The sequence below is a fragment of the Aulostomus chinensis genome, chromosome 1, assembly GCF_037954235.1.
Source record: "Aulostomus chinensis isolate RoL2024-O1b breed Wild chromosome 1, RoL_Achi_v1.0, whole genome shotgun sequence".
Taxonomy (NCBI): Eukaryota; Metazoa; Chordata; class Actinopteri; order Syngnathiformes; family Aulostomidae; genus Aulostomus; species Aulostomus chinensis.
In genome coordinates this window covers 64,644,259-64,668,103 of record NC_141320.1, presented here as the reverse complement: position 1 = coordinate 64,668,103, position 23,845 = coordinate 64,644,259, and the positions used below count along the sequence as shown (strand labels likewise).

Sequence of the window (23,845 nt, the reverse complement as noted above, 5' to 3'; positions counted from 1 at the left end):
TTTGTGGAGTTCAACCTGAGGCGTGTCAATGACCGCGCAGTCCTTTGACCCTGGATGCTGTTTTTAAAACCAAAAACCAAAATGGAAACGGCGTCATAACTTGTAAAAATATCCATAGCACATTTAATATATCTCGCCTGTGGGAAGTACTGAAGCTTTGGAACGGCGGGGCAGAGAATTCCAAGCATTACCAGGAAAAAAAACAACAACATCCCTTTATTGGTGTGAGGTCACCTGAAATACAGCTGTGGTTAATGACCCGAACCCTTGCAGGTGTGCCAGTCCCAATAATCTGGATCAGAACTGGTGTTGGTGGTTCCCCTCTCCTGTTCCCACTTTGTCAAATCTGGATGTTTGTTTTTTTTGTTCTGCAATAAATTTTTGCAAAATATAAGGTAAGCAAGCAGCAATTATATTGTTTAAAATAGTTTTTTTAAGGGCACAGTTAAGGATACAATAGAATAATAATAAATATAATATTCCATGTCTCCAGTTGGAAAACAAACTTCATGGACGATATGCTTTTCGATGGTTATCAAGTATGTATTTATCCACAAAAGGCTGGTTTGAGGTTTCCTCAAGCTTTAAATGTGCTGATAATATTTATATTTACATTTGTATTTATGACCCTATTTGAAAATAACATAAGAAAATGCAAACAGAAGTAGAATTTTATTTTAATCATATATTGTTTTTTTTTTATTTGTTAATACTGCAACCAATTATATACTAGGGAGATCTTAGCATTTTAATATAAGTAGATGGAAGTAAATAGAGCATGTACAAATACAATGTTCCCTTATAATGTGGCAGAGAAATGTGTATTTTATTTTAATTTCGCTGATGAGAAGAAATTTACACGCTGAGACCAGAAGTATGCAACAGTCGAGCCAGATGCAGCACTTTCGCGACGCTCCCTGGCCCCAGGCAGTTTCAAGGGGACCCGAACTGGGCGTTTCTTTGCGGCAACTCCCACGAAAAAAAGTTTTTACAAACAGCGGTCAACCTTCCTCAACCACGGTACTGCAGACTAAACGCTAAAAGCCCGTTAAACGAGTGGAAAACGCGGTGAAAACGGCGCCATGTTGTTGGCAACTAACTTTAAAACTCTCGCTCGCGAGTTGCCGTTAGCCCTCCGCGAGATAGCTTTTGCCTAGCTTGTTTTTGTCGCCCGCTTTGCTTTAGTCACGTCGATGACGTTTTCTTAGAGATTACGTAGAATATAAACATCCACTCTTGATGACGCCATACGCTTTTAGCCGCTATTTAAGTCTACTTTAGCTCCGGCTTGGCTAGCAGGCTAGTTAGCTCCCCATAATTTAGCTTTGAGTTAACTTTGTTTCAAGCTACTTCAAGGGACCGTCGTCAAACTCACAGACGCCGGGGGAGGGAACGCTGTGTACGGCCATTCCCTTACTGCGCCACTTTAAGTGAAATGGGAAGCCTTGAAACCTCCATGTTTGTATCTTGAAATTGCGAGTTGAGCTCCATATTGAATCAAAGTTACCAACTCCTTGACAAATGTTTCATAAGTTCCAGGCTGGCAACTTTTTCGGCTTTGGGAGCGGACTAGAGTGGTCGACGGGTAATGGGCGAGCTGTAGGCGACTTGTTGCGAGCTTTGACGGGGCGCCTCCGCTTTGTTTCCCCCGCATGAGAAGTTGTTTTAATGCAGCACGGAGTCGGCGAACAATCTAACTTTAAAGTGTGAGGTCAGCACTCTGGACCAGACCTGGATGTGATGGACAATCCGTCCTCAGTTATCACGCAAGTCAGCCGGGATGAAGAGGGAAATAAAGCCGCAGGGGACAGGGGTAAGTGTATTTATATATCCTCGTCCCGCTCCGCTTTTGCACTTAAAAAAAAAAAAAAAAAAAGTTTTGCTGGACTCAAATTTCACCACCGTCACCTCGCGTTTTAATCTGCTTTCCTGGAATAAGACTCGAAACTCGGATTCAGCTGCACGAAAGAGACCAGAGGAGGACTAGAACCGAGTCACAGGAGCACTAAAACTGTCACTGTTTGTTTAGATTATGGCTGCGGCCCTTTGGTCTGTGATGAAAGGACAGGAAATGACGTATTAATACCAGATTAAGATAGTTAAAACTTTTAATAAAGGAGAAGAATGCATTCCAGGCGCACCGCTTTAAAAACGTATGCAGAAGTCGGATGTAACTGAGCATGCAAACAAGACAAAACAGATTTTAAAAGTTTGATTATACAGATGCATCAGATTTGATTTAATGCTGATAATTTGTGACTGACTGAACGAATTGCATCTGCAAGCAGCTTTAGGACGTTCACATCCTGAGAAAGACGTGTAAACGTTGTCAATTCAACATTTTTCAGGGTTGATAAAGGAAAAAGCCTTGAAAGGTTTATGATGAGTAAATAAAGTCAGGAAATGGAGGAAAGGTCATGGAAGTTTGCTTCATCATCCAGATATTGGAAGTACATTTGGTTGATGTACCTCAGTAGATGATCGTGTGGTCTCAAACCAGATCGTTGTAATTAATTTTAGTTTGGTTATTGTCGTTTGTCATGTGTAAACGGACATGAGCGAGTGCTTATGGTTTTCTATGAAGGTTCTTTGTTTCCAAAACATTCCTGAAAGCTTGTAAATCCTACATTTCCTTTGGTTACGCATGAGAACATCTAAACACCATTTTTATCAGCATCTATGGATAAATGTGGGGAGTTTTGCTCTTGTGTCTTCTTAGCTCATCATCTGGTAAGAAAATGAAGCAGTAAATACAAGACTATTCCTTTTCCTCACGTTTCTCATTGACAGAAGTGTTTTGATGTATTTTTCATGATGTACAAAATTGGAATAGTCTTTTAAATATTATAGATACCATGGAGTAAACATGCAATAAAAAGGTGCTGAAATATAAACCTTTAAAAAAAAAAAAAAAAAGAGGTTTACACTTGATGATCTACAAATATCAGTATGCACAAGTGGACATATAAACACACACACACTTGTTGTACTTTACACATTAACATGCCTCAGTTTACAGATACGTGAAGAGTATCAACCTTGTTGCTGCTCCGATCTGCGCTGATTGTACTAAACACCTGTGACGGTCAGATACCTGCATGGTAACTAACCTGGGAAGCATCAGTGTCTGATGAGCAGCAGATAGTAGAGAAGGTTACTGAGTAATCATGTGACCTGTCAATCATTGTCCCTGCCATAATCCCACAAATATACTGATATTTGGAATATAAACCAGGCGGCGAGAGTGACTAGCAGCAGTAATCTATTACATAACTTTGACCCCCGGCTCTCTGTGAACATGTTTACTGACTCAAACCCGTGTGTGTGTGTGTGTGTGTGTGTCTGAAGAGAACTCTTTGATTGTGACATTGTCCCCATCAAGTAAACTTTTTTTACTTTCAGTTTAAGGTTGCGTGAGAGGCTAAATGTGTTAAGTTGCAGGAAAGTGTGATCAGAAACTTTGATTGCTGCTAAAGCGCCTGAGCAAATGTTGTACTGCCTCTATGGAAGTACTACTACCACTAATACTTTAACATTGGAGTCTGTAAAGCGACATGTTGATCAAACTCCAGCTTGAATGTGTGCAGCACCACAGCCTGAGATTATTCTACTACTGGGCTGAAAAGTGAGAAACGTTCCGATGGAAGTATTTGAGCTGCCTGAGATGTTATTATAGTATCACAGGCTCACAGTTCTAAATACACAATGATTACAGGAAGTACGCTCCTGGGTGGAAAGGATGCTAATAATCCTCAGGTTATGCTGTGCATCCAGTATTTTCCTGCTCATTTATAGCTAAAGCAGCTGTTAGCAGCTCTGATTGAATGTCCCATCATTTCCAGCATCTGAGGGAGACAAACAAGCTTGTTTTTAACACAAAATATATGTCAGGAAATCAGAAAGACATTCAGTCTTTGCACATGAACAGTGAAATAACTATAAGCAAGATGCTGCTGAAGGAACTTTCACTTGCATTAAGATACTTTGTTGATAATATTAAGTCGAGTAGTCACAGGGCGGCACTTCCTGTTGCTTCAAGGGCTTCTTTTACACATAAGTTCTGTAATAATTCTGTAAAAATGACCTCGGGGTTCTCACACAGGCGTAAATAAAGGCGACATCGAGCAGACCCGGGCTTTCTGCAGCACTTTAAAATGAGCTGCTCCTTTAATAAAGGTGCTGATGTGGTGCTGTTACGACCTGCTTCCTGTCAAAATAGTAAAAAATAACTAGTCAAGCTTTGCCCTCTATTTGTGATGTTTCATCCAGGCCTCAATCTCCCTGGAAACATTCTCTATTTCCTGCATGCAATTTAAACACCTGTCATTGCTGGAGGTGAGTGAGTCACCCGGGGCGTCCTGCATCGAGAAGTGGGATCAGTGGAGCAGCCGAGCCCAGCGGGTGACTCTTGTCAAGAGGTTTCTCAGAGTTTGAGGTGAAAACATATATTCTGACCACAAATCAGCTGCCAGTGACACAAATGATGAGTGCCAGGCTTCAGCAGAAGAGTTGTGTATCTGAAGTTGTGAGCGAAGGCAAGAGCAGAAGATGCATTCAACGCTCATCATTTCATCCTTTGATGTTTGCTACTTTCATCACTCCACTTTTTTATTTTAAAGAAGACCTGAACAGCACTAAACACTAAAGATCAGCTCATAAAATTATGCAAAATTAAGAGTTCAAGTCAGCGGTAAGAAGGTATGAATTGACCTGCCTGTCCAGGCTCATGAGGACCCTGTTAGTCCAGCATGGACGACGTAACGCCGGGCTTTGTTGTTCTGCCGTTTATGTGTCAACGGACGTGATCAGAGTTGGACAGGCAGCTGAAAAGGCATCTGCATGGGATCCACATTAGAGAATCGAAGCACTAATAAGAGGATGATGGCTCTGCAGGAAATGGTGCATTAAGAAGTTGAAGCTGCCTGGCTAATGTAGCAGGCTCTCGGGTCCTGCCACACTAAAACAAGCAGCTTCCTCCATTGATACCCGCCTGTTTCCGCTTCCTGTTTTGGCCTGAGCGCAGCAGAGGCCAGTGAAGGGTCAGACGGGGTTTGAATCGGCAAATGGAGTAGGAGGGAATGGCAGAGGGAGAGAGAATGAAAGAGGCGGACAACAGAGAGTTGTGTGTTGGTAATACGGTCACGTCCAGACGGAGAGAGGGAGGACGGCGCATAAAGAGAGAGAAAAGTGAGACAGGAGGGGTGTTAATCTGAGATTGATTGGGCGCAGCGAGGGTGGCAGCGGGCAGGAATAATGTCAACGATGGAGGGACATTTTTCCAAGTCAGCTGATTAAGATGAAATCTGGATGAAACACAACCAGTGACCACGAGCAATTATTCACAGCTGCTTTTAGAATGCATGTGCAGTTTACCCATGTTTGCACTCCTGAACACTGCCCACCCACTCTGCCCCGCCCTCGGAGGGTTCATATTTTGACCCCTGCTGCAGCTCTGCTTTGTCCAAAAACATTAAAGAACAACCCAAGTGTGCCAGTCAGCGAAAAAGTTGCTTTGGCTCTGATATTCGGTCTCTTTCCTGGACGTTTACTTCGCCTCTCACCTCTATTTCCCCTGTAGCTGCTTAAATTGTCTTCTGTTTGACAGCATCATTTATATTCCTCTTCATAAAGGCTTTGACATCCCAGGAAACGATGTGCTGTGTGGAGTTTGCTTGGTTTGTCTGTCCACGGTCCTGTCAGAATCTAAATATGACACATTAGCAGCTAGAAGTCACACACTTGGTGCTCACTGGAAGAAAACGCTGCCTTCAACAGTCAAAATCCCCCTTGAGCTGCGGTTGGTTCGAATCCTGCTGTCGTTTGTGTTTGTTTCGTTGGATGTGAGATGAGACACGTTTAAGGAGAAAGCTGAGAGATGCATGACCTCTTAAGAGGGATGGACGCTGGTCACGTGACATCTGTCCTGTTCTGACTCACATATTTCATCGTGTGCTTGTGATGTCTTGATAACACCTGAGCCTTTTCATCCTTAAATGCATATGTTGGGCCTTGAGTGACCAGGGATATGAGCTACAAAAGAAGAATAAGAACGCTGTACTTATCCCGCACTGGGAGATTGAAATAGTTTCAGCAGCATTTACAGAGAGAAGAAGAAAGAATGATATAAATTGAAAAGAAAAATATATTTATGAAATAAGAACAAACAAATATGAACATTTATAGTGGACAATGACAAAAAATATTTACATGAAGTATGAATCAGTCATATTTATTTTGAATTGAGATTTTTTTTAAGGTATTTATTTATTTACTTCAGCAGAAAGTTTAGATATGCACGACAGATAAATGTCACAGAAGAGAAGGAGAGCTGTTGTGCAACGGTGGTCTGGTCTTGTGACAGACTGATGGAAGAAAAACCTCTGGTCGACAAAAGTACGATATCTAATAAAGTCACAACAAATATTTGTGATCTCAGAACTGGACAGAATCCTTCAGATTGATTTCACATAAATTGACCTGTGCAATGAGTTGAGCTCCACGTGTCTGTCATTTTCTGCACGGCTCCCAGGGACTACATAGATACAGTATTTTTGTAGCGGCCTGCGCGTTGCCATTGAAAACATAAAATAGTGTTTTCCTGTTTGGCTTCATTGTGTCTCACTGTTTCTAAGAATAAACGCAGGCTAAAAAGGTGACGTTTTCTCTCTGGTAGCTTGAGTGTGCAGCAGCAGCAGCAGCGGCGGCAGCGAGGTGGCCACTGCACACCGTCCCTCTGAAACAGAAGCAAGAACCCCTGTGAAAGCAGAAGTGTGTGCTTTGAAAGGGTTGTAGCTGAGTGTGTAGGAATGTTGGAGGAGCCACGCAGGCATGGAGGCTTAGCTGAAGCGTATATGAGCCTTCAATGTTCCTGGATGGTGGTGGTGTGTGTTTGCTGCTGCTGACATCAGACTGGAGGTTACGCAAGAGCTCCTGCAGACACGTGTGCCTCCAGGAGGGTTCATGCTCATGACACAAGTATGAAGAAAGTTCCTCCGTGTCCTCTTTACTGTTTTTGTAAGTGTGGTTGCGGAACTGGTGCATAAAATACTGTTAAAGCTGATGTTATTGGCTTTAATGATCCAGTCTTGTTGCTGCACATGGTTTTTGGCAGGTTTTCCCCTTATTTGTTTCATGTTTTGATTATTTAGATGTAACCTGAAGGGAGTTTAAATGCCGTATTGCTCCAGAAACAACAGATCAATCAGCTGAGTTCAAGATCACCTCCAGGATTGACGAAGCTGTCTATAGTCTTTTTTCAACTCACTTGTAAGGCTACAAAATGCCATTTCAATATGTAGAAAATGTGCAAATCACAATTTTCAAAATGTTTTGTATGATCAACAGTACTGAAACACAGAGGTTGTAACTGATCCTCTTCATAATTAGTCTGTTAAGATCTAAAAATAAACTGTCAAGTGATTCAGAGCTGAAATGTTAATGGCGTGTGGTGACAGTTGGGGACATTCAAGGGCGGTGAGACGCAAACTCGTGTATTTCTAAAGACACGATGGTGATAAGATCCGTCCTGTTCCCCTGCAGGTTCCTCACCCTCCCTGTCCTCCAAGAAGCCCAGGAGTGGAGGCCTCTTCTCCATCTTCTCCTGCTGCCTGTGTCGGGACCAGCCTGAGCCACAGCCGGTCAACAACAACGCCCCGCTGCTGGTGGAGGAGAACGGAACCGTCTCCAAGGTGTGTTGGATGGATTTAGTCTTGTTGTGACAGCAATGAATGTGCAGATAGAAAACCCTGAGATTAGAGGTGGTTCAGAGTGTGTTTGTGCGTGTGTCACATTTGAGGGTTGCATTAACAAGGTTTGGTGGTGTTTGTAGATCCAGGTGAAGCCGCTGCTGCCTCCAGTCAAGTCAAAAGACTCTGGGAAGGTGTGTGTGGTTATAGATCTGGACGAGACTTTAGTTCACAGCTCTTTTAAGGTAAGACATGTGAATTCAACGCCGTGATTCAGAGACTTTACGATGCGCTCAGGGCTTTGTAGCGCATAGCTGTCCTTTGTGATCACATTACATCATGTCTAATAGTCAGGCTTTTTCCTGCATCTAGTTGTTGTTGGCCCAGAGTGACGTTTCTGCCAAACAAGCCAAATAAACAGTCATTCCTTCTCGTCTGCGTGTGTCTAAAATCAACCTGCCCTTCCTCCCTCAGCCGGTGAACAACGCAGATTTCATCATTCCTGTGGAAATAGATGGAACAGTACACCAGGTATAGTCCACACCCCACTCCCACCCTGATTTACTCTCACGCCCTGTCCCCTTCATGTGTCAGCGTCTCTGTGAAGAAGTCTACCCGTGAGACAGGGGACACACCAGGGGTCCGGGCCTGATTCAAGTAATCCAGGATAGGTTTGTTCAGACAAGCTCAGCCTATTCCGGATGACTTGGTTCAGGAACGGCGCCTGAAGCGTCAGCGGCTCAGAAGGGTGAAGAACTGGAGGAGGACTGAGGTGGATTCCTCATGTGGAGCAAAATGTCTGTGGCAGTGGTCATACCGTCTCATCTCATATGGGGAAAAAAAGAAAATGTCCCGGGGCGGCGGAGTGTGTGGAAACATGTTGCTTTTAAAGATGTAAGGTGTGAAGGAATCTGTGTGTTCCAGGTGTATGTCCTGAAGCGGCCGCATGTCGACGAGTTCCTCAAGAGGATGGGAGAACTGTTTGAGTGTGTCCTCTTCACCGCCAGTTTAGCAAAGGTAGAACATTGCTCACCCAACCGCGCCTGAGGGGGTCGATTCATCCGCCGTTTAAAGAAACCCCAAATGAGCAGAATAAGCTGAGATGCTTGCGTTCTCTCTAGTATGCAGACCCCGTCTCTGATCTCCTGGACAAGTGGGGCGCTTTCCGCTGTCGCCTGTTCCGGGAGTCTTGCGTCTTCCACCGAGGAAACTACGTCAAGGATCTGAGTCGCCTGGGCCGCGACCTCAACAAGGTCATCATTGTGGACAACTCCCCCGCCTCCTATATCTTCCACCCCGACAACGCAGTGAGTCCTTGCAGCAGTTTCAACGGAAGCATCCTCAGACAAGATGGCGCTCGTTAGCCAGTTAGCATAACTCTCTCTCCTGAGATTTGCTTTGTTGACTGAAGTTTCAATGCGGTTAATAGAGAAAAGTGCATTTGATTATCTTTGGCAGTGCTATGCTAACACTTACCATCCACTTCTATTCATTGTGCTAAGCTAACTAGCTGGTCTTAGCGCCCCTTGCAGCACAGAGGAGAGAGGAGTCTCTATCTTAGGAACGATAGGAATAAACACGTTTCCCAAGAAGTTGATGTCCTTTTTTAAAACTTCATCCTCCGTGTGTGTGTGTGTGTGTGTGTGTGTTTTCCTGTTTTCCTCCAGGTGCCTGTCGCCTCGTGGTTCGACGACATGTCTGACACCGAGCTCCTGGACCTCATCCCATTCTTCGAGAGGCTGAGCAAAGTGGACAACGTCTACACAGTCCTCAAGCACCAAGGGACCGCAAGCTAACAGTGTTCGACTTCTCATCTCACACCTGAACAAAACGGCGTACAGAAACACACACCAGCGAGGCTCCAGCTTTCACCGCCCACCTGAGCACAGACTTCAGCTCCTCAGTATAAACCGGCACAGGGGTTTTTAACTGCCACCTCCTGGTCAGCCAGAAAACTGCCTTGTAACTCCCCCCTTTATCAGCCCGCCGTGAAGCAGCTGATGTGGTTAAGGACATTCCTGCAGGAACCAGCAGAGGAGATTTGTAGCCATGAATCCTCTGAACCAGGACTGGACCGCGATACTCACCAGTCTGAAACCAGCGCAGGATTTAGGAAATAAACGTCAGATGGCGCACCGTAGCTGCCTTTTTTTTTTTTTTTTTGGGACTTGTTGTCACACACCCTAATTTGTTGGATGATTGACACTATTTGTAGTCAAGAGCATGTGATTCTCTGGTGTCGTATTTGAGTTTTTAGTGATGCGATCGCCATCTAATCCTGATAGTGTTGTTGATGATCAGACTGTGGGGTTCTAGTGCCAAATATAATCCAGAGATTTTCAAATAAAACACGATTGGACAGCACTTTAGACACCGATTCTAGCACGTTATTGAGGCGTCATTCATGGAACTGTAGATCTGTCCGAGCATAAAAGAATTGTGAAAATCATTCTTAGTCGGTCTAATCCTTTTAACAGAAATGGTAAAAATGTGTAAATGCAAAATGAAACGAGTGATTATCTGCAGTATTGCCACAAAAAATGAGACTAATGAGTCATTATTGGATGCTGCGTTAAGACAAAACCGCTAAAATATGTGTTGCAACACGAGGAAGGACCAGGATGGAGCTCTAAAATGTCTCAAATGTTGTCATGGTGACAGGTTTGCTTCTTTGTTTTAGAGCTGCAAGCAAAACTTGAATTTCTCACCCATCAGATGAATAGTTTGGGTTCTAAAACATCAGGAGGACAGTCTTCTGTATTTTTGTTGCTAAAGCGGTACAGAAGGGCTGGAAGTAATTTCAGGACTGTGTAATGAAACGTGTGTGTGTGAGTGTGTGAGAGAGAGCGTGTGAGTGAGGGGTGTAAAGGATGCGTGAGGTGAGTTGCCTGGACAACACGCACATCTTTTAATGGATTAATTTAGTCCAGATTTAAAGGAGAAATCCACCCGAAAGTCATCCAATAAACAGCTTTTCTGGGTTATTTTAGGATTTCAAAGCTGCCAAAGGCATTCTGGGAAATGTAGTTAATCTCTAGCATGTTTTTCATTGTTTATTCAGACGATTTCAGGGTGGAGTTCTCCTTACTGTTAAACTCTACAGACCAGACGTTTTTATAGCTTTGCGTGGTGATGTCAGTCCCTCTGTGTTCCACAGCGGCGTCTGGTGTCCATTCAGCTGAAAGGTTAAAGGTTATTGTGTCCCCCCGCGTGCATCGACAATGGCGCGTGCTGACGAATGAATGAGGCGTTGGGTTGGACAATGAAATGAGTTGCTGCGATGTGTTGAACAGATTCTCGTCAATCAAATTAGCCGTTTTTCTTTCCTAAATCAGAACACGTTTCTTTTCAAGCCCGCACGTGGCTCTCTGGTAGAATATTTACGGTAATCTGCTGTTCTCAGTCAAGAAAGACCTCATGATCAGAAACACCAGCAAATGACTAAAAGGTAGTTAGTTGTAGGCACATAACAGGGTAAAAGCTGATATAACCTGGACTGGATTGGTAAAGAGGGTTTATTTATAGGAATTGGTCAGTTCTATAAACCCAGAGTGTCACTACGAGGGGGGGGGGGGGGGGGGGGGCGTCCGCCGATACTGTACTTCTCACACATTCAGTAGATTTGTTGAGATGAGATTTTGTTTTGCACAGCAATAAAGCAAACAAATGTCATTAATATATGGAATATACATGTTACTGTACTCATGATTGAATAGATGTAACCTAATTTTTTTTTTTTTGTCCTGTTGTATCAAGTTATATGGACATTCACTGTATGTAATAATGCCTTTTTTCCATAAATGCTAAATGAATGACGGACCAAGTCGTAGTCTTTTTCTTTGTTGTTGTTTTTTTTTACACAAACTGGGGGAAAAAAATTGGACGTTGTGAACATACGGCAAAAATTTCAAATCTAAAAAATGACTTAAACTCAAGAAATTTGATTCAGACCCTTAAAATACGATTTTTTTAAAAAGTATCACTAGTATATTGTATGTTTATCAGGTGAACGTTTACTGATTATTTTTTTAAGTCGGTTGTATCAAATATGTATATATGAATTACAAGGTTTTAAATCTGTATTTTTTAATGATTTTTTTTAGATTCTTCATAATTTGCTGATCAGTTTTTACCCGAAATTGACCAGCAACAAAAAAATTCCATAAAATCACAATAAAAACTTACATTTTTAGTTATCAGAATTAAATATTTAAAGATTCAATTTTTGGTAGGGGGGGGGTGTTGGATTAAAGGCATTTTTAAAAATTAAGATTTTTTTTATCTTTACATTTTGGTGCAGCACATAAAAGTATAAAGTTCGATAAAATATGGATGTATGAAGTTGAAGAAGTAAAGATTCTAAGACCACAAGTGACACGTGAGGAACCGTTGGTTTTATTTTGAAGGATTTTTAATCAGAATACGAGAATGCAGCCGACTAAAACCCTTCAGCAGGGAAATAAACATCATCTACAGTGTAAAAAAAAAAAGAGGAATAACTGGACTAGAGTTCCGTGTCGCAGGTTTGAAATGTTCCGTCTGACTTCGTCGAACCTTCTAACACTGGCGATGATGCGTTTGAGGGCTCAGTCCCACTTTTTCGGTCTCTTGCGTCTACTTGGCCGTCACACTGAGCGCGGCGCTGCTCTTGGCCTTCCCCATGGTGAACTTGACCACCCCGCTCATGTCCACGTTGGTGTGTTTCAGAGTCAGTTTGTGGACGGTCCCGTGGTCCTCCAGGCGGACCGAGGGTCCCGGCCGAAGGTTGTCGCCATTCAAACTCCAGACTGGAGGTTTGTTGATGGCGACAGACACCTCACACTGGAAAGATGCTGGCTGGTCCTCCGTCACCTCCTGGTCCTCCAGGTGAGTGACCATCACCAGGGCCTGGGCTGCAACACACCACCACCAAGAGAACGTCAGTATTTAGATTCCTAAACTTGTGAGGTTCTCAGGTGAGCCTCACCTGCACACTCACACCTGCACACTCACACCTGCACACCCACTTCATCACCTTCAGTATTGGCAGGATTTCACAGTATCCACGCACACATGCAGACACTTGGCAGCACATTTATTCTAAGCAAGGAGAAAGTCTTGTCCCGTGTCCTCTGACCTTCCACCATGAGCTTGGCCGTGGACGTGTGCTCCCCGACCTCGACGCTGTAGCTGCCCTCATCCTCCACCCCCACCTGCTGGATCACCAGTTTGTGGGAGCATCCGTCCACCAGGATCTCCACCCGCCCTGAGGGGACCAGCTCCTCTCCGTCCTTGTACCAGGTGGCGCTGCTGCGAGGTGAGGACACGGTGCATTCCAGGATGACCCTGTGTTTCTCCAACGCTGTTCTGTCCCGCAGGGGTTTGACGATGGAGACTGGGAGCTCTGGGAGGAGAGGAACATCTGTGAGGACATTCCTTCAGATCAGAACAGAAGTCAGGAGGAGAAGCTGGTCGCACCTTCCACCTCCAGGTAAGCTGTAGATTCTACATCTCTGGCTACGAAGTGAATTTCTCCAGCATCTTCGGCTTTGACGTTACACATCAGCAGGAAGTGTTTGGTCCCTGAAAGGACATGAAAGTGTGAATAATCCGCCGAAGCCCTCAGTCACCACATCGAAACCTCCACCAGCACCGTCAGAACATTAAGAGGGAGCATTCTTTTGGAAAATCTTTAATAAAAAAAAAATCGTTTATGGTTCTCCATATATACTTATACACACATATACGGCAGTTTAAGTCTCCTCCTAAAACTCAATTTAAACTGAAATTGATTTGCTCTGTTTTACTGTATTCATATTATTGTTGTTTTTAATTGTTTTGCCTGCTTTTATTCGAGAGCACGTCTGTTTATGAAATGGGCTATATGAATCTATTATTATAATTCTTGTCACGTGTGTATATGCTTGGCTAGTTTTATCATTTTTTTAATATCTTCATACACTTTTTTTTTTTTTACATAGCCATATGTTCCTTTTTTGCGGGCTAGAATGGATAATTATTTTCTTTTTTCTATACTTTGACCATTTCCCTGCGTTTATATATTTTATCTATTTTAGAAAATAGTAATCAATTTTTCATTCATTACCGTTTTTATAAAATGAATTTTGTGTTGTTTATATCAGTTTCTCTCGTTGCGTCTCCCCCTCACCGTGTAATGGTTTCTTCCAAAAGTTGAGACACCGGCAGGTAATGACAGTTAAGCTAACTACAGTTGCCAAGCTACAGTTTTTGTTCCTAAAGGTTTGTGGACCATTAAACCTTTTTCTTCTTGCGTGAAAGTGAAATACCACATTACTTATACACGTAAAGGGATGTTCAAAGTCGAAGTATAATTTGTTTTGAAAGGTATTTGGCTAATGCGAGCTAAAGTTGTTAGCCATCAATTAGTGCTCGCCTTCCAGCTCGCTAGCTTGTCATGAACTGTGTTAACATCCAGTTTAGTATTTAGCCTCGTCGAAATGCCAATAACTATTGATAATAACTAATAATTATCAGTAGTCCTGTCAGGTTATTGTCTATACGGTCAATTTTAAAGAAAAATAGCATCTGATGAGAAGTTTGTAGTGAGTAAATAGATTGAACTTTCAATAAACACAACAGCAGACATGCTTTGACATGGGAAGTATTTATAGAAATATGCAGTATTCATTTATCTTAATCAAGGGATTTTCTTATTCAATAGCATTTATGATGAATAATTTATTTTTAAATTTTATGCATCGAACCCACTTCCTTGCCTGACCTTCTGTGCGGGTCTTGATGGTGCCGGTGGGCCGGATCCTGTGGCCATCCTTGTACCACTCCCCGGGTACATCCTCCAGAGACACCTCACACATGAACACAGCGTTCTGGTCCTCTTGAATGTAAAGGTCCTCCAGATTCCTCACAATCTTCAACTCGTGCTCTGCCAGGTGAGAAAAAAAACAAACATGTTTTACATCTTTATTTCAAGTCACGTCACGCTCTTGTACCCACTAGGTGGCAGCATTGCACAAATCAAAGCGCTGCTGTGGTTCCACACCATTTTGACATGTAACCTCCCTGTCTGGCTGTCATCAAATGTGTGTTCTTACCATAAACCTCCAGTGAACAGGAAGTTTTTATGTCTCCTGTGTCACATGTATAGGTGCCAGAGTCGGCCCGGGAGCACAGCAGGATCTGACAGAACCTCTTCCGCCCCATCGTGTAGATGCGACAGTTCTTGCCTGGCTTAACCTCCGTCCCATCCTAGGGGAGGAAAAGGACAAAGGTATTTCCTTCTACTGTGAACAAAAAACACTAAATTTAATAGTGATTTGTTGTTTCTTTTACCTTGAGCCATCTGACTTCAACGTTTTGTCTGGAGAATTCACACTCCAGCGTGGCGGGAAATTCTTCCTCCACACTGACATCAGCCAGTGCTTTCAGGATGGCAACTGGTGTCTCTATCAGTGCAACCAAGCAGTGGTGGAAGAAGTGTTCAGACCCTTTTTCCAAAAGTGATACTTCATCTTAAAGTGTTTTTTTTTTTTTTAACTTTCATGTGTCTTGAGCTCTCAAAAAACATTTTTGCACCGCTGTATTACTTTTTTGTTACTCCAGAATGCAGAAAGAGCCAGACATGTACATAGCCACCTGCTGCAAACAACAACAAAACAGTCCAGAAACATCAGATTTGGAAATTGCGCAGTATAATCCACATTTCCCAGATCTTCATTGGGTTACTCAGTATACAGCTGGATAAAAAAGACGTGATGGCTGACGTGCTTGAGAGTTGGTAAAGATAAATTTTTTGGGACCAATTTATTGTTGTTAGCTGTCAGTCGCCGTTAGCTTCAAGCTAAATGTAAGTGGCTGGCTCTTTGGGCATTCTGGAGTCACAAAGAAGTTATGCAGTGCAGAAAAACATTTTCCAGAGCTCGAGGCACATGTTTGTGACCACTTGATGGGTAAAAAAAAACATCAGTCACGTTAAAATATTCCAGTAGAAGTCCTGCATGGCATTTTGACTGTCTGTCCTCTTTAAATACTTAATACACAATTTTGAAAAGGAGATCGCACGTTCGTTACGGGGAACAAAATATTGCATCCTCCAAGTCATTTTACGGGTATCTACCTTTGACTGTGAGCCTGGCAGCGGTGCGCACTCCTTCAGCTGTGAAGACAATGGTACCTGTGTCCTCCAAGGTAAGATTGGACAATGTGAGGCCGTGGACGCGCCCGTTGGTGCTCACCCGCCACTGATTGTTCGGTTTGACCCTGATGCCATCCTTCTGCCAAATGCCTTCCACGTCCGTGTGCGACAGCTCCACCTCGAAGGATGCTGTCTCTCGTTCAAAGGTTTCTTGGTCGTTTAGGTTTTTATGGATGGTGATTTTTCGGGCTGGATAGCAGGAGAGAACTCTTTCAGGCCTACTTAACACCCTTCCTATACAGTACATAAACTATTCTTCAAGGGCAACAAGAGGTGGTTCAAATATAGAATCGGTTCACTGAGTACTATAACAGCATGGTCATATTTCAAAAACTCACTTACAGAGCTATTTTAGGATCCTTTCCATGACAAAAAAACCCCCAATACCTGCAATCTGCATATCACCCACACTCCAGTTTGGACCACTTACGTTCCACATTTAGTTTGACCTGGGTCCTGTCATGCAGAGTCTCACAGCGGTAGGTTCCGCGGTCTGATAGAGTAAGATTCTGGATGGTCAGACTACGTTTGCAGCCGTTCTGGGACAGCGTGTATCGGGGGCCGGGCTGGATGACCACCCCCTGCCTCATCCACTGGACCTCGCCCGTCTCAAGACTGATCTCAGTCTCCAAGGTGGCGTCGCCGAACTCTTCTGCCATGATGGGCTCCATTCTTGTCGTAAACATCACCTGAGCCTCTGATCGTAGAGGAGGAGATGAGACAATGCTGACACAAACAAAAACCCAGTTTTGGTCATGTCCTTGTTTCTTTTCTTACCTTGGACTTTGAGGCTGGCCTTGCTCGTTTTTCCTTCAGCCTCAGCTGCGATTCTGGAGCAGTCCAACATTTGACACTTGCGAATCACCAGGGTGTGACACAGGCCATTCTGTGCGACCTGGAAACGGTCACCAAGGGTGATAACCTCATTGTCCATGAGCCAAACTAACTGGACGTCCTCAGGAGAAACCACACACTTAAACATAGCATCCTCTCCTTCAAGCACGGTGGTGTTGTGGAGCTCAGTGAGGAACTCCACCACTCGAGGCACTGAGGAGACATGAGAATGTCAATCAACCATCTCTCATGGGAGGAATAATTGAAAAACCCAAGCGTACTTACTTTTTACTTGAAGCGTTGCTGCTGTCCTGTCGTCTCTGGACTCGCAGGCATACTCCCCAGCATCTTCTCTTGTTAAACGATGAATGGTCAAGCTTCGCTCTACTCCATCCGCCCGAATAGAGAACCTCCTGTTTGGAACTATCTCCACACCATTCCTCAGCCACTGAACATCTGCTTTTGGCTTGCACACCTCACAGCGAAGGGTCACCATACCGTCAGCGTGGGCAGTCATGTCTTGCAGCGGTTTTGTGAACTTAATCCTCATTTCTGTGGTAAAGAAGTTACACCTGAAGAATACTGTTAATTTACAGTCCCTTGCAATGTTTTCAGAAGGAACATTATTTACCTTTCACCAGAAGGCTGAAGTGTATTTGGTCAGTGTTGACATCACAGGTGTACTCGCCAGCATCAGAGCGCCTCAAAGGTTCAATGATGAGGGTACGCTTGTGGCTCTCCATGAGCGTTTGGAAGCGTTCACCTTCAACAGGGGTCCAGTCTTTGAGCCAGCGCACCGTAGCACTTTCCTTAGACACAAAGCTTGTCAAGGTAATGCTTTCGGCTTCGTACCCAGTCACAACAGTGTCATCTTGCTTGTTTACAAATGTGGTTGGGGACTCTTTAATTGAAACAAAAATAGAGGATGAATCTAGGTTAGATTCGCAATTTAAGTTTCTTGTCAAAGAGTAAAGATTCTGGAGACTTCACCTTGAACCCTAACAATGCTGATCATCTTGTCGTCCACAGCGTCGCAAATGTACTTCCCAGAATCTGAGGGCTGGACATTTGTTATAATAATTTTCCTCAGAGTGCCATAGGTCTCAACATAGGTGCGGGAGTCACTGGTGAGCAGCCTGTCATTGCAGTACCATTGGACGGGGGCATTAGCACGGGACACCTCACAGGCCAAGATCAGGTCGTCCCCTGCCATCATCTCCTGGAAGTCAGTGTCCTTGGAGTTGCCTACAATGGCCACTGGAGGCTCTGATGCAAAAAAAAAAGTGAGAAGACAAATTATAAAAGAGACCTGAACGAAACCAGTTCCTGAAATAAATGCAATACATTACCTTCTACAGTAACGTGGAAGCTAATATTGTCATCACCAGCATCAAGGAAATATTCTCCAGAGTCCGTAAGTTCAGCGTTGAGGATAACAAGGGAGCGGAAAGCGCCTTCCTCCTCCTCACAGAACCTTTCGTCATCTTCGATACGACAGCCACCCTTATACCATTTGGTTTGGGCATTGGCTCTTGAGAGCTCACACTCCAGCACGATGTCGTCGGAGATCAGTGACTTGATATTTGTTTTAATCTCTGACTTCTTTAAAATCTTCACTGGAGGCTCTAAGGAGAAAAAATTACATACCAACACTTTGATTCCTTTTTTGAGGGGCCAGAACAATCCTTTCCTGTGGACTTTAACCATTACGTTGTGTCTTACCTAAAACTTTGACCTGGAAATCGAGTTTGTCATCAACAGCGTCACAGGTGTAGTTCCCAGAATCAGTTGGAGAAGGAGAATGGATTGTCAGACGACGGATCAAGCCGTCCTCCGTGATGACCGTACTACTGCTCTCCTCTATTTCTTTGCCATTTCGCCACCATGTCACTTCTGCATTGGGCCGAGACACCTCAATCTCCAGCACGATTGGTTTCCCACCAAAACTCTCAAGTTTGTCAGGTGTGTTATTGGGACGAGAGAGTATAACTGGTGGCTCTGAGTTAAAAGAATGAATAGAGTCATTAAAATGAAAAGAGGAAATACTGATGAATGATCCCAAATGTCATCTGTTCTGACCTGTAATCGTCACCAGAAAGGCAACAGAGTCATCCTCAGTGTCACATATATACTCCCCCGTATCGTCCGCAGTGGTGATGGGGATAACCAGCCGGCGCTGGGACCCGTCCACCTCCAGGATTACATTGGGACCCTCTTCTACTTCCAGGCTATCTTTGTACCAGCTGACGTGGGCGTCTGACTGGGAGATTTCACATTTGAGCTCCAGCCTTGTAGAAGCCAACTGCGTCACTTCAAGCTCCGGATCAGTGGGGGAGATGATTCGTACCAGTGGCTCTGGTGCAGAATGAGGATACGTAAATGTAAACCTGTAAAAGATTCTACAGTTTTCTAACATATATTAAGAAGCTTCATACCTGTGACATTTAGTTGGAAGAATACAGAATCTCCATTCGTTTCACAAATATATTCTCCTCCATCATCTCTGGTGCTGCTGAGGATGGTCAGCCTCCGGTAAGGACCCTCAGATGTCAGCTGGATTTTACTAGTCTCCTGGAGTTCCTGGCCGTCCTTGAACCACTGCACCTTCCCGCTGGTGCGAGACAACTCACACTGCAGGTGGATGTCCTCTGAGATGTAGCTCTCCATGACGACGTCGTCTTTTGGGTCTACGATCATCACTGGAGGCTCTGTGTTTGCACGGAGACGAGAAAGTCAGGACATTTTCATTTTTTCTGATACTGGCTTAAAACGAGAGAAGTTAGCTGACCCCCACACCTACCTCTGATGTTGACGGTGAAGTCCATGCTGTTTTGTCCTGCTTGGCAGGTGTAGCTGCCTGCATCGGAGGTTTCTGCTGAGCGGATTATCAGCCTCCTCATGGTTCCCTCTGCCTGCAGAGTGGTGTTGTCACTGGGCTGGATCTCACGGCCATCTTTATACCTGAGACACACCAAATCAGACCACTGTGAGAAACAGGGTGTTGAATAATGCTCAAGAGGAAATTGTTTTAAAGGATTCTTTCTTCCTTACCACACAACCTCCGCATCCTCCCTGGATACATGGCAGAGCAGTACCACGGGGTCAAGCTCCATGCTGCTCTTGTGGAGCTCTTCCTTAGGAGCGGGACTAAACTCCACAGAAGGACCTGGGAAAATGGAGGAAGACGTTACAGCTGGAAGACTACACACTGGGGGAAAAAGGGATCCAACTCTTCAAAAATCTTTTTACCTGCAACATTAACATTAAATTTGATGACATCCCCTGACGTTTCACATGTATAAACACCAGAGTGACACTCTTCAGCTGAAAGGATCACAATCCGCCTCATGTTCCCATCTGATTGGATGTTTAGGCCCTCGGTCACCTGGAGCTCCACACCATCTTTGAACCAGGAAACTTTAGCTAATGGGTAGGATACCTCACAGTAGAGCACAATGGCATCGCCAGTCTCCACCTTCTTACAGCTGTCTATTTCAGACAGAGGGCTGAACTTCACCACAGCAGCTGCAAAGACAGGAGTCAAACAAACTCAACATGAAGACTTTATTGCAGGGGTAAATTTTGCTATAGCTTTTTGAAATGGAACACCTACGTTGAACCTTGAGAACTGCTGAGTCCCGGACTCCGTTGGCTATGAACGTGACCTCTGCTGAATCTTCGGTCATGTGAGTTTCATGGATAACCAGCGAGTGCTGTGTTTGAGTCTGTTTTATCGAGAACCGTCCACCATTTTGCAGTTGAGTGCTGTTCAGAAACCAGGTGCCAACCATTGCGGCAGACAGTTCAATGGAAAAGCAAGCATCTTCCCCCTCCGTGACCTCACAGCCCTTAAGGCGACGGTGAATCTGTGGGCCAGGAACTGAATAAAGGACAACAAAACTTTAAAAAGAATTATAGATCATTGCTGTCCATTTTACAAGTCTTGATCCTGAAAGCACTTGGATTCGTCATTCTGAAAAAAGTCTATGCCTTGAACAGCTTTACTTCATGGCAAAAAACGTTACTGACCAAAATAGAGGCAGAAAAGCATTATTAGATTTAGATGTGATCAAATGAAGGTGAAATGTAAATATTATTTTACATGCTTTTTGTGACCAAATTGTAGGATTCGGTATCGTGACAGAACCAAGTCCCACCAGGATTGATTAACTCAGGTTCAACTCTATTTCTCAGGCAGTCACCTACCAAGATGGACAGCTTTTGGAAACTCCACATGGCCGCTTCGACCATACTTGTTGATGCAACAGACACGGAAGCGGTAGTCCCCCTCACACACCACGCTGTCACCGGCCACCTCTGCTGAGGTTGCAGTCTCAGTGGTGAAACACTTCTGCCATTCCTTTGAGCCCACTTCCTGTCTCTCCACCACGAAGATAGACCGGGTCGTGGTCTGGCTGTTGGGGGCGGGAACCCAGGTGAGCAGGGCACTGTTGGGACGGTCTACATCCATTTTGACGCCAACGGGACAGATTGGTGGGCAATGTCTTGCAGCTAGAGTGTAAAAATGTTACAATGTGGTTGTTAGTTGGAAAAAAACAGCTTTGGGGTCTCCTCAGTTTAGAATCTGTTTATGTCAGGATGAAACTATTGATATTTAAAGCCAAAATTTAATCATAGAAAGAATGAAAAAAAACTTTTGTTGGCAAAACAATCTTAAAAACAAAAATGTACCTTTGACTTTGAGACGTGACGAGGTCATGGACCTCCCAGTGACAAAGGTCACCTTTCCCGAGTCTTGGTGGGCCACATTGACAAAGACCAGGACGTGAGTTTTGCCAAATGATTTGAGGATCGTCTGATGAGTTTCATGCAACTTTAAACCATCTTTGAACCAGTGGACCTCCATGTCGTCCTCCTCCACCTCCACGCAGAATGCAGCATTCTCACCCTCGAGCACCTCCAGCTTCCGAGGAAGTTTACGCACTATTGAACCTGTGAGTACAAAAATGATCTGTGTGTGAACAGGACGTTCCATTCTGGTCCTCTGTTTTAGATTTACACTTTCACATCAAGCTGATACATTGTATATTGTAAAGGTAATTATTTCAACAGCCTTTTGCCTGTAACCCAAGTGAGTAGACTTATTAATCAAGAGACTCATAGCGCTGGTGGAAAATGTTTCATGCTAATCAAAGACTCCACGCCATCGAAGAATGGGCTTTGCATACCCAAAGATAGTGTAAATTTGAATCGTATGTATCTTATTATGGATTAACAACACCAAACATTTTTGGTTTGTGGTGTCACAGGTCATTTTACAAAACTTATACTTAACGTCTTCACGTCCTATAGTCACTGCTGCGTACCTTTGACTGAGAGCTCTGCGATGCTCTTTGCTCCGTCTGGCATCTCACAGAGATATACTCCATCATCGTCTGTCCCGACATCTTGGATGGTGAGTCTTCGCTTGGTGCCCTTCTGCTCCATCCCATATTTGCTGCTGGGCATCAGCCTCTGGTCCTCCAGGTACCAGGCAGCCGGAACAGACTCATCAGGAACTTCACACTCCAGCACTGCCACATCTCTCTCGCGCACCTCCACGTCTTTTAATGGAAGCTTGAACCGCACTGTGGAGCCTGAAGCGCAAACAGAAATTCCATTCTTGATTTTCGTTTTATTTGTGTGGAAACATCCTTTAAAATACTTTTGCAAAAGTCAAAATTCACCTCACACAGGCCTGTAAAGAGGCCCCTTACGAAACAAGATGATATGCATTTGGAGATTGTTGAAAATCCCACTCATGTTAAATTCAGAACTAAACTACCATTATTTGTTTGTATTTATTCTTGAATGAAAACTTCGCTGTGCTTCTTTTTAAGGGTTTCTTAAATCTTGTAGGTTTGCAGAAAAGACAGTGATGAATGTCTCACCTTTGACTGATAGATGAACAGCACTGAGCGTGTTTCCCAGAGCATTCGATGCTGCACACACATACAGCCCCGTATCCTGCACCTTACAGTACAGAACTTTAAGTGTGTAGTAGCCTTCCCTGTCCTCAAATATCAAATGACGCCTCCCAGGCTCCAGGAGCGCCCCGTCTTTCTTCCAGATGATCTCTGGCTTCGGCTTCCCTGTCACAAAGCAGCGGAACTTGGCATGTTTCCCCTCTGCCACTGCAAACTTCTTGACTTTAGATGCACTTACAGGCGGCTCCTCGACGAGTCTTGACAAACTGAACCTCCCACCCCTGTGCTTTGGTGACCACTGGCTGTGACTGTTCGAGGACATTTTACTGTCCCCTCGCTCTGGTACGGGCTCAACAAGGAGGACAGCACCAGCCAAGGCCTCGCCATGGCAGTTGATGGCCTTGCAGGTGTAGACACCTTTGTCTGGCATGCGCGTCCTGTACAGCTTGAGCTGGAACCATCCACCGTCTTGATTGCTCACACTGAAGTGGGCGCTCTCAAAGATGTCATTCAGCTTCTTGCCATCTTTTTCCCACACCACTTCAGGAAGGGGAGTGCCCCAGATCTTGCAGGAGAAGGCAGCGTCTTCGCCTCTGTCCACACGCAGCGAGAGGGGCTTGATGAGAAATCTCGGTTTGTCGTCAGACATCAAATCGTTCTCTTTGCTGAGCTTGTGCCCTCCATTCAGCTGCTCTTTCCTGTGTTCGCCATTTTGTATGGTGCAGTAGCCATTCATGTGCCCTTCTAATTCTCCGTTTTCTTTAATATGTTGCTTTACGCCATTAACCTGTAATTGCCTTTGCCCTGATTCCTGATGCTGGGCATTTCCTTCCACCTTGAGGGATGCTGCTGCGTAGGTTTCACCAATGCTGTTTTTAGCTTTACAGATGTACTGGCCTGCATCTTGCTCGGTCACCCCAGTGATAGTCAGTAGGTAAGCTTTTCCCTCCTCTGAGAGCTTGTAGCGTCCCTCACTCAAAATCTGAATATTCTTACGTTCCCAGATCACATCGGGACGAGGATCCCCATCAATTTGGCATCTTAATGTCGCATCGGTACCACTCTGTGCCAGAAGAGGCCGGGGGTAGCCCAAAACACGAGGAGCACCTCCAAAAATGTCCATGATGGTGTCACCCTTTGGTCAGTTGGATAGTTTTCAGTGAAGAAATGTTCTTGAGATAATCTTAAAAAAAAAACAGCAACAATTAAGACAGTGATAATAATCA

General features: G+C 44.3%; 2 protein-coding genes and 1 long non-coding RNA gene across 7 annotated transcripts in view; 2 read left to right on the top strand and 1 right to left on the bottom strand.

Moving 5' to 3' along the window:
• The first annotated feature begins 935 nt into the window (after positions 1 to 935).
• LOC147272748 (carboxy-terminal domain RNA polymerase II polypeptide A small phosphatase 1-like) lies at positions 936 to 11,261 on the top strand. The gene is made up of 7 exons (XM_086200710.1): positions 936 to 1,813; positions 7,540 to 7,688; positions 7,829 to 7,930; positions 8,160 to 8,216; positions 8,610 to 8,702; positions 8,807 to 8,992; positions 9,353 to 11,261. The coding sequence occupies exons 1-7, from the start codon at positions 1,741 to 1,743 to the stop codon at positions 9,479 to 9,481; spliced, it is 789 nt and encodes a 262-aa protein (XP_086056836.1). The 5' UTR covers positions 936 to 1,740; the 3' UTR covers positions 9,482 to 11,261.
• Positions 11,262 to 12,064: 803 nt separating this feature from the next.
• On the bottom strand, positions 12,065 to 23,763 carry obsl1a (obscurin like cytoskeletal adaptor 1a). Its single transcript, XM_086200668.1, has 24 exons — positions 22,584 to 23,763; positions 22,020 to 22,289; positions 21,385 to 21,645; positions 20,899 to 21,204; positions 20,306 to 20,572; positions 19,942 to 20,217; positions 19,744 to 19,858; positions 19,493 to 19,653; positions 19,128 to 19,400; positions 18,772 to 19,047; positions 18,415 to 18,690; positions 18,042 to 18,317; positions 17,683 to 17,958; positions 17,324 to 17,593; positions 16,978 to 17,244; positions 16,636 to 16,905; positions 16,289 to 16,555; positions 15,781 to 16,047; positions 14,997 to 15,109; positions 14,759 to 14,912; positions 14,428 to 14,589; positions 13,143 to 13,247; positions 12,802 to 13,068; positions 12,065 to 12,577 (listed from the first exon to the last, which is right to left on the bottom strand). The coding sequence occupies exons 1-24, from the start codon at positions 23,740 to 23,742 to the stop codon at positions 12,300 to 12,302; spliced, it is 6,612 nt and encodes a 2,203-aa protein (XP_086056794.1). The 5' UTR covers positions 23,743 to 23,763; the 3' UTR covers positions 12,065 to 12,299.
• LOC147272746 (uncharacterized) overlaps positions 13,804 to 23,845 on the top strand; it is a 32,560-nt gene continuing 22,518 nt past the window's right edge. For 2 of the 5 annotated variants that reach the window (XR_015112293.1, XR_015112292.1), the window contains exons 1-5: positions 13,807 to 13,925; positions 14,507 to 14,596; positions 14,812 to 14,934; positions 20,887 to 21,128; positions 21,549 to 21,647. This is a non-coding gene — a long non-coding RNA (uncharacterized LOC147272746). Of the gene's footprint in view, positions 13,926 to 14,506; positions 14,597 to 14,811; positions 14,935 to 20,886; positions 21,129 to 21,548; positions 21,648 to 22,005; positions 22,109 to 23,623; positions 23,760 to 23,845 lie in introns of all 5 variants that reach the window. The other 3 variants (XR_015112288.1, XR_015112290.1, XR_015112289.1) reach the window with 3 other exon arrangements.

Bases quoted from the DNA above. Each gene is read 5' to 3' on its own strand.
- obsl1a (XM_086200668.1), bottom strand. From the start codon at position 23,742: ATGGACATTTTTGGAGGTGCTCCTCGTGTTTTGGGCTACCCCCGGCCT. The intron at 21,646-22,019 runs GTACGCAGCAGT...TTGTACTCACAG, and splicing joins CGCAGAGCTCTCAGTCAAAG to GTTCAATAGTGCGTAAACTT. The intron at 17,594-17,682 runs GTGAAGTCTCCA...TTTCAATTAAAG, and splicing joins CAGCATTGTTAGGGTTCAAG to AGTCCCCAACCACATTTGTA.
- LOC147272748 (XM_086200710.1), top strand. From the start codon at position 1,741: ATGGACAATCCGTCCTCAGTTATCACGCAAGTCAGCCGGGATGAAGAG. The intron at 7,689-7,828 runs GTGTGTTGGATG...TGGTGTTTGTAG, and splicing joins AGAACGGAACCGTCTCCAAG to ATCCAGGTGAAGCCGCTGCT. The intron at 8,217-8,609 runs GTATAGTCCACA...TGTGTGTTCCAG, and splicing joins TAGATGGAACAGTACACCAG to GTGTATGTCCTGAAGCGGCC.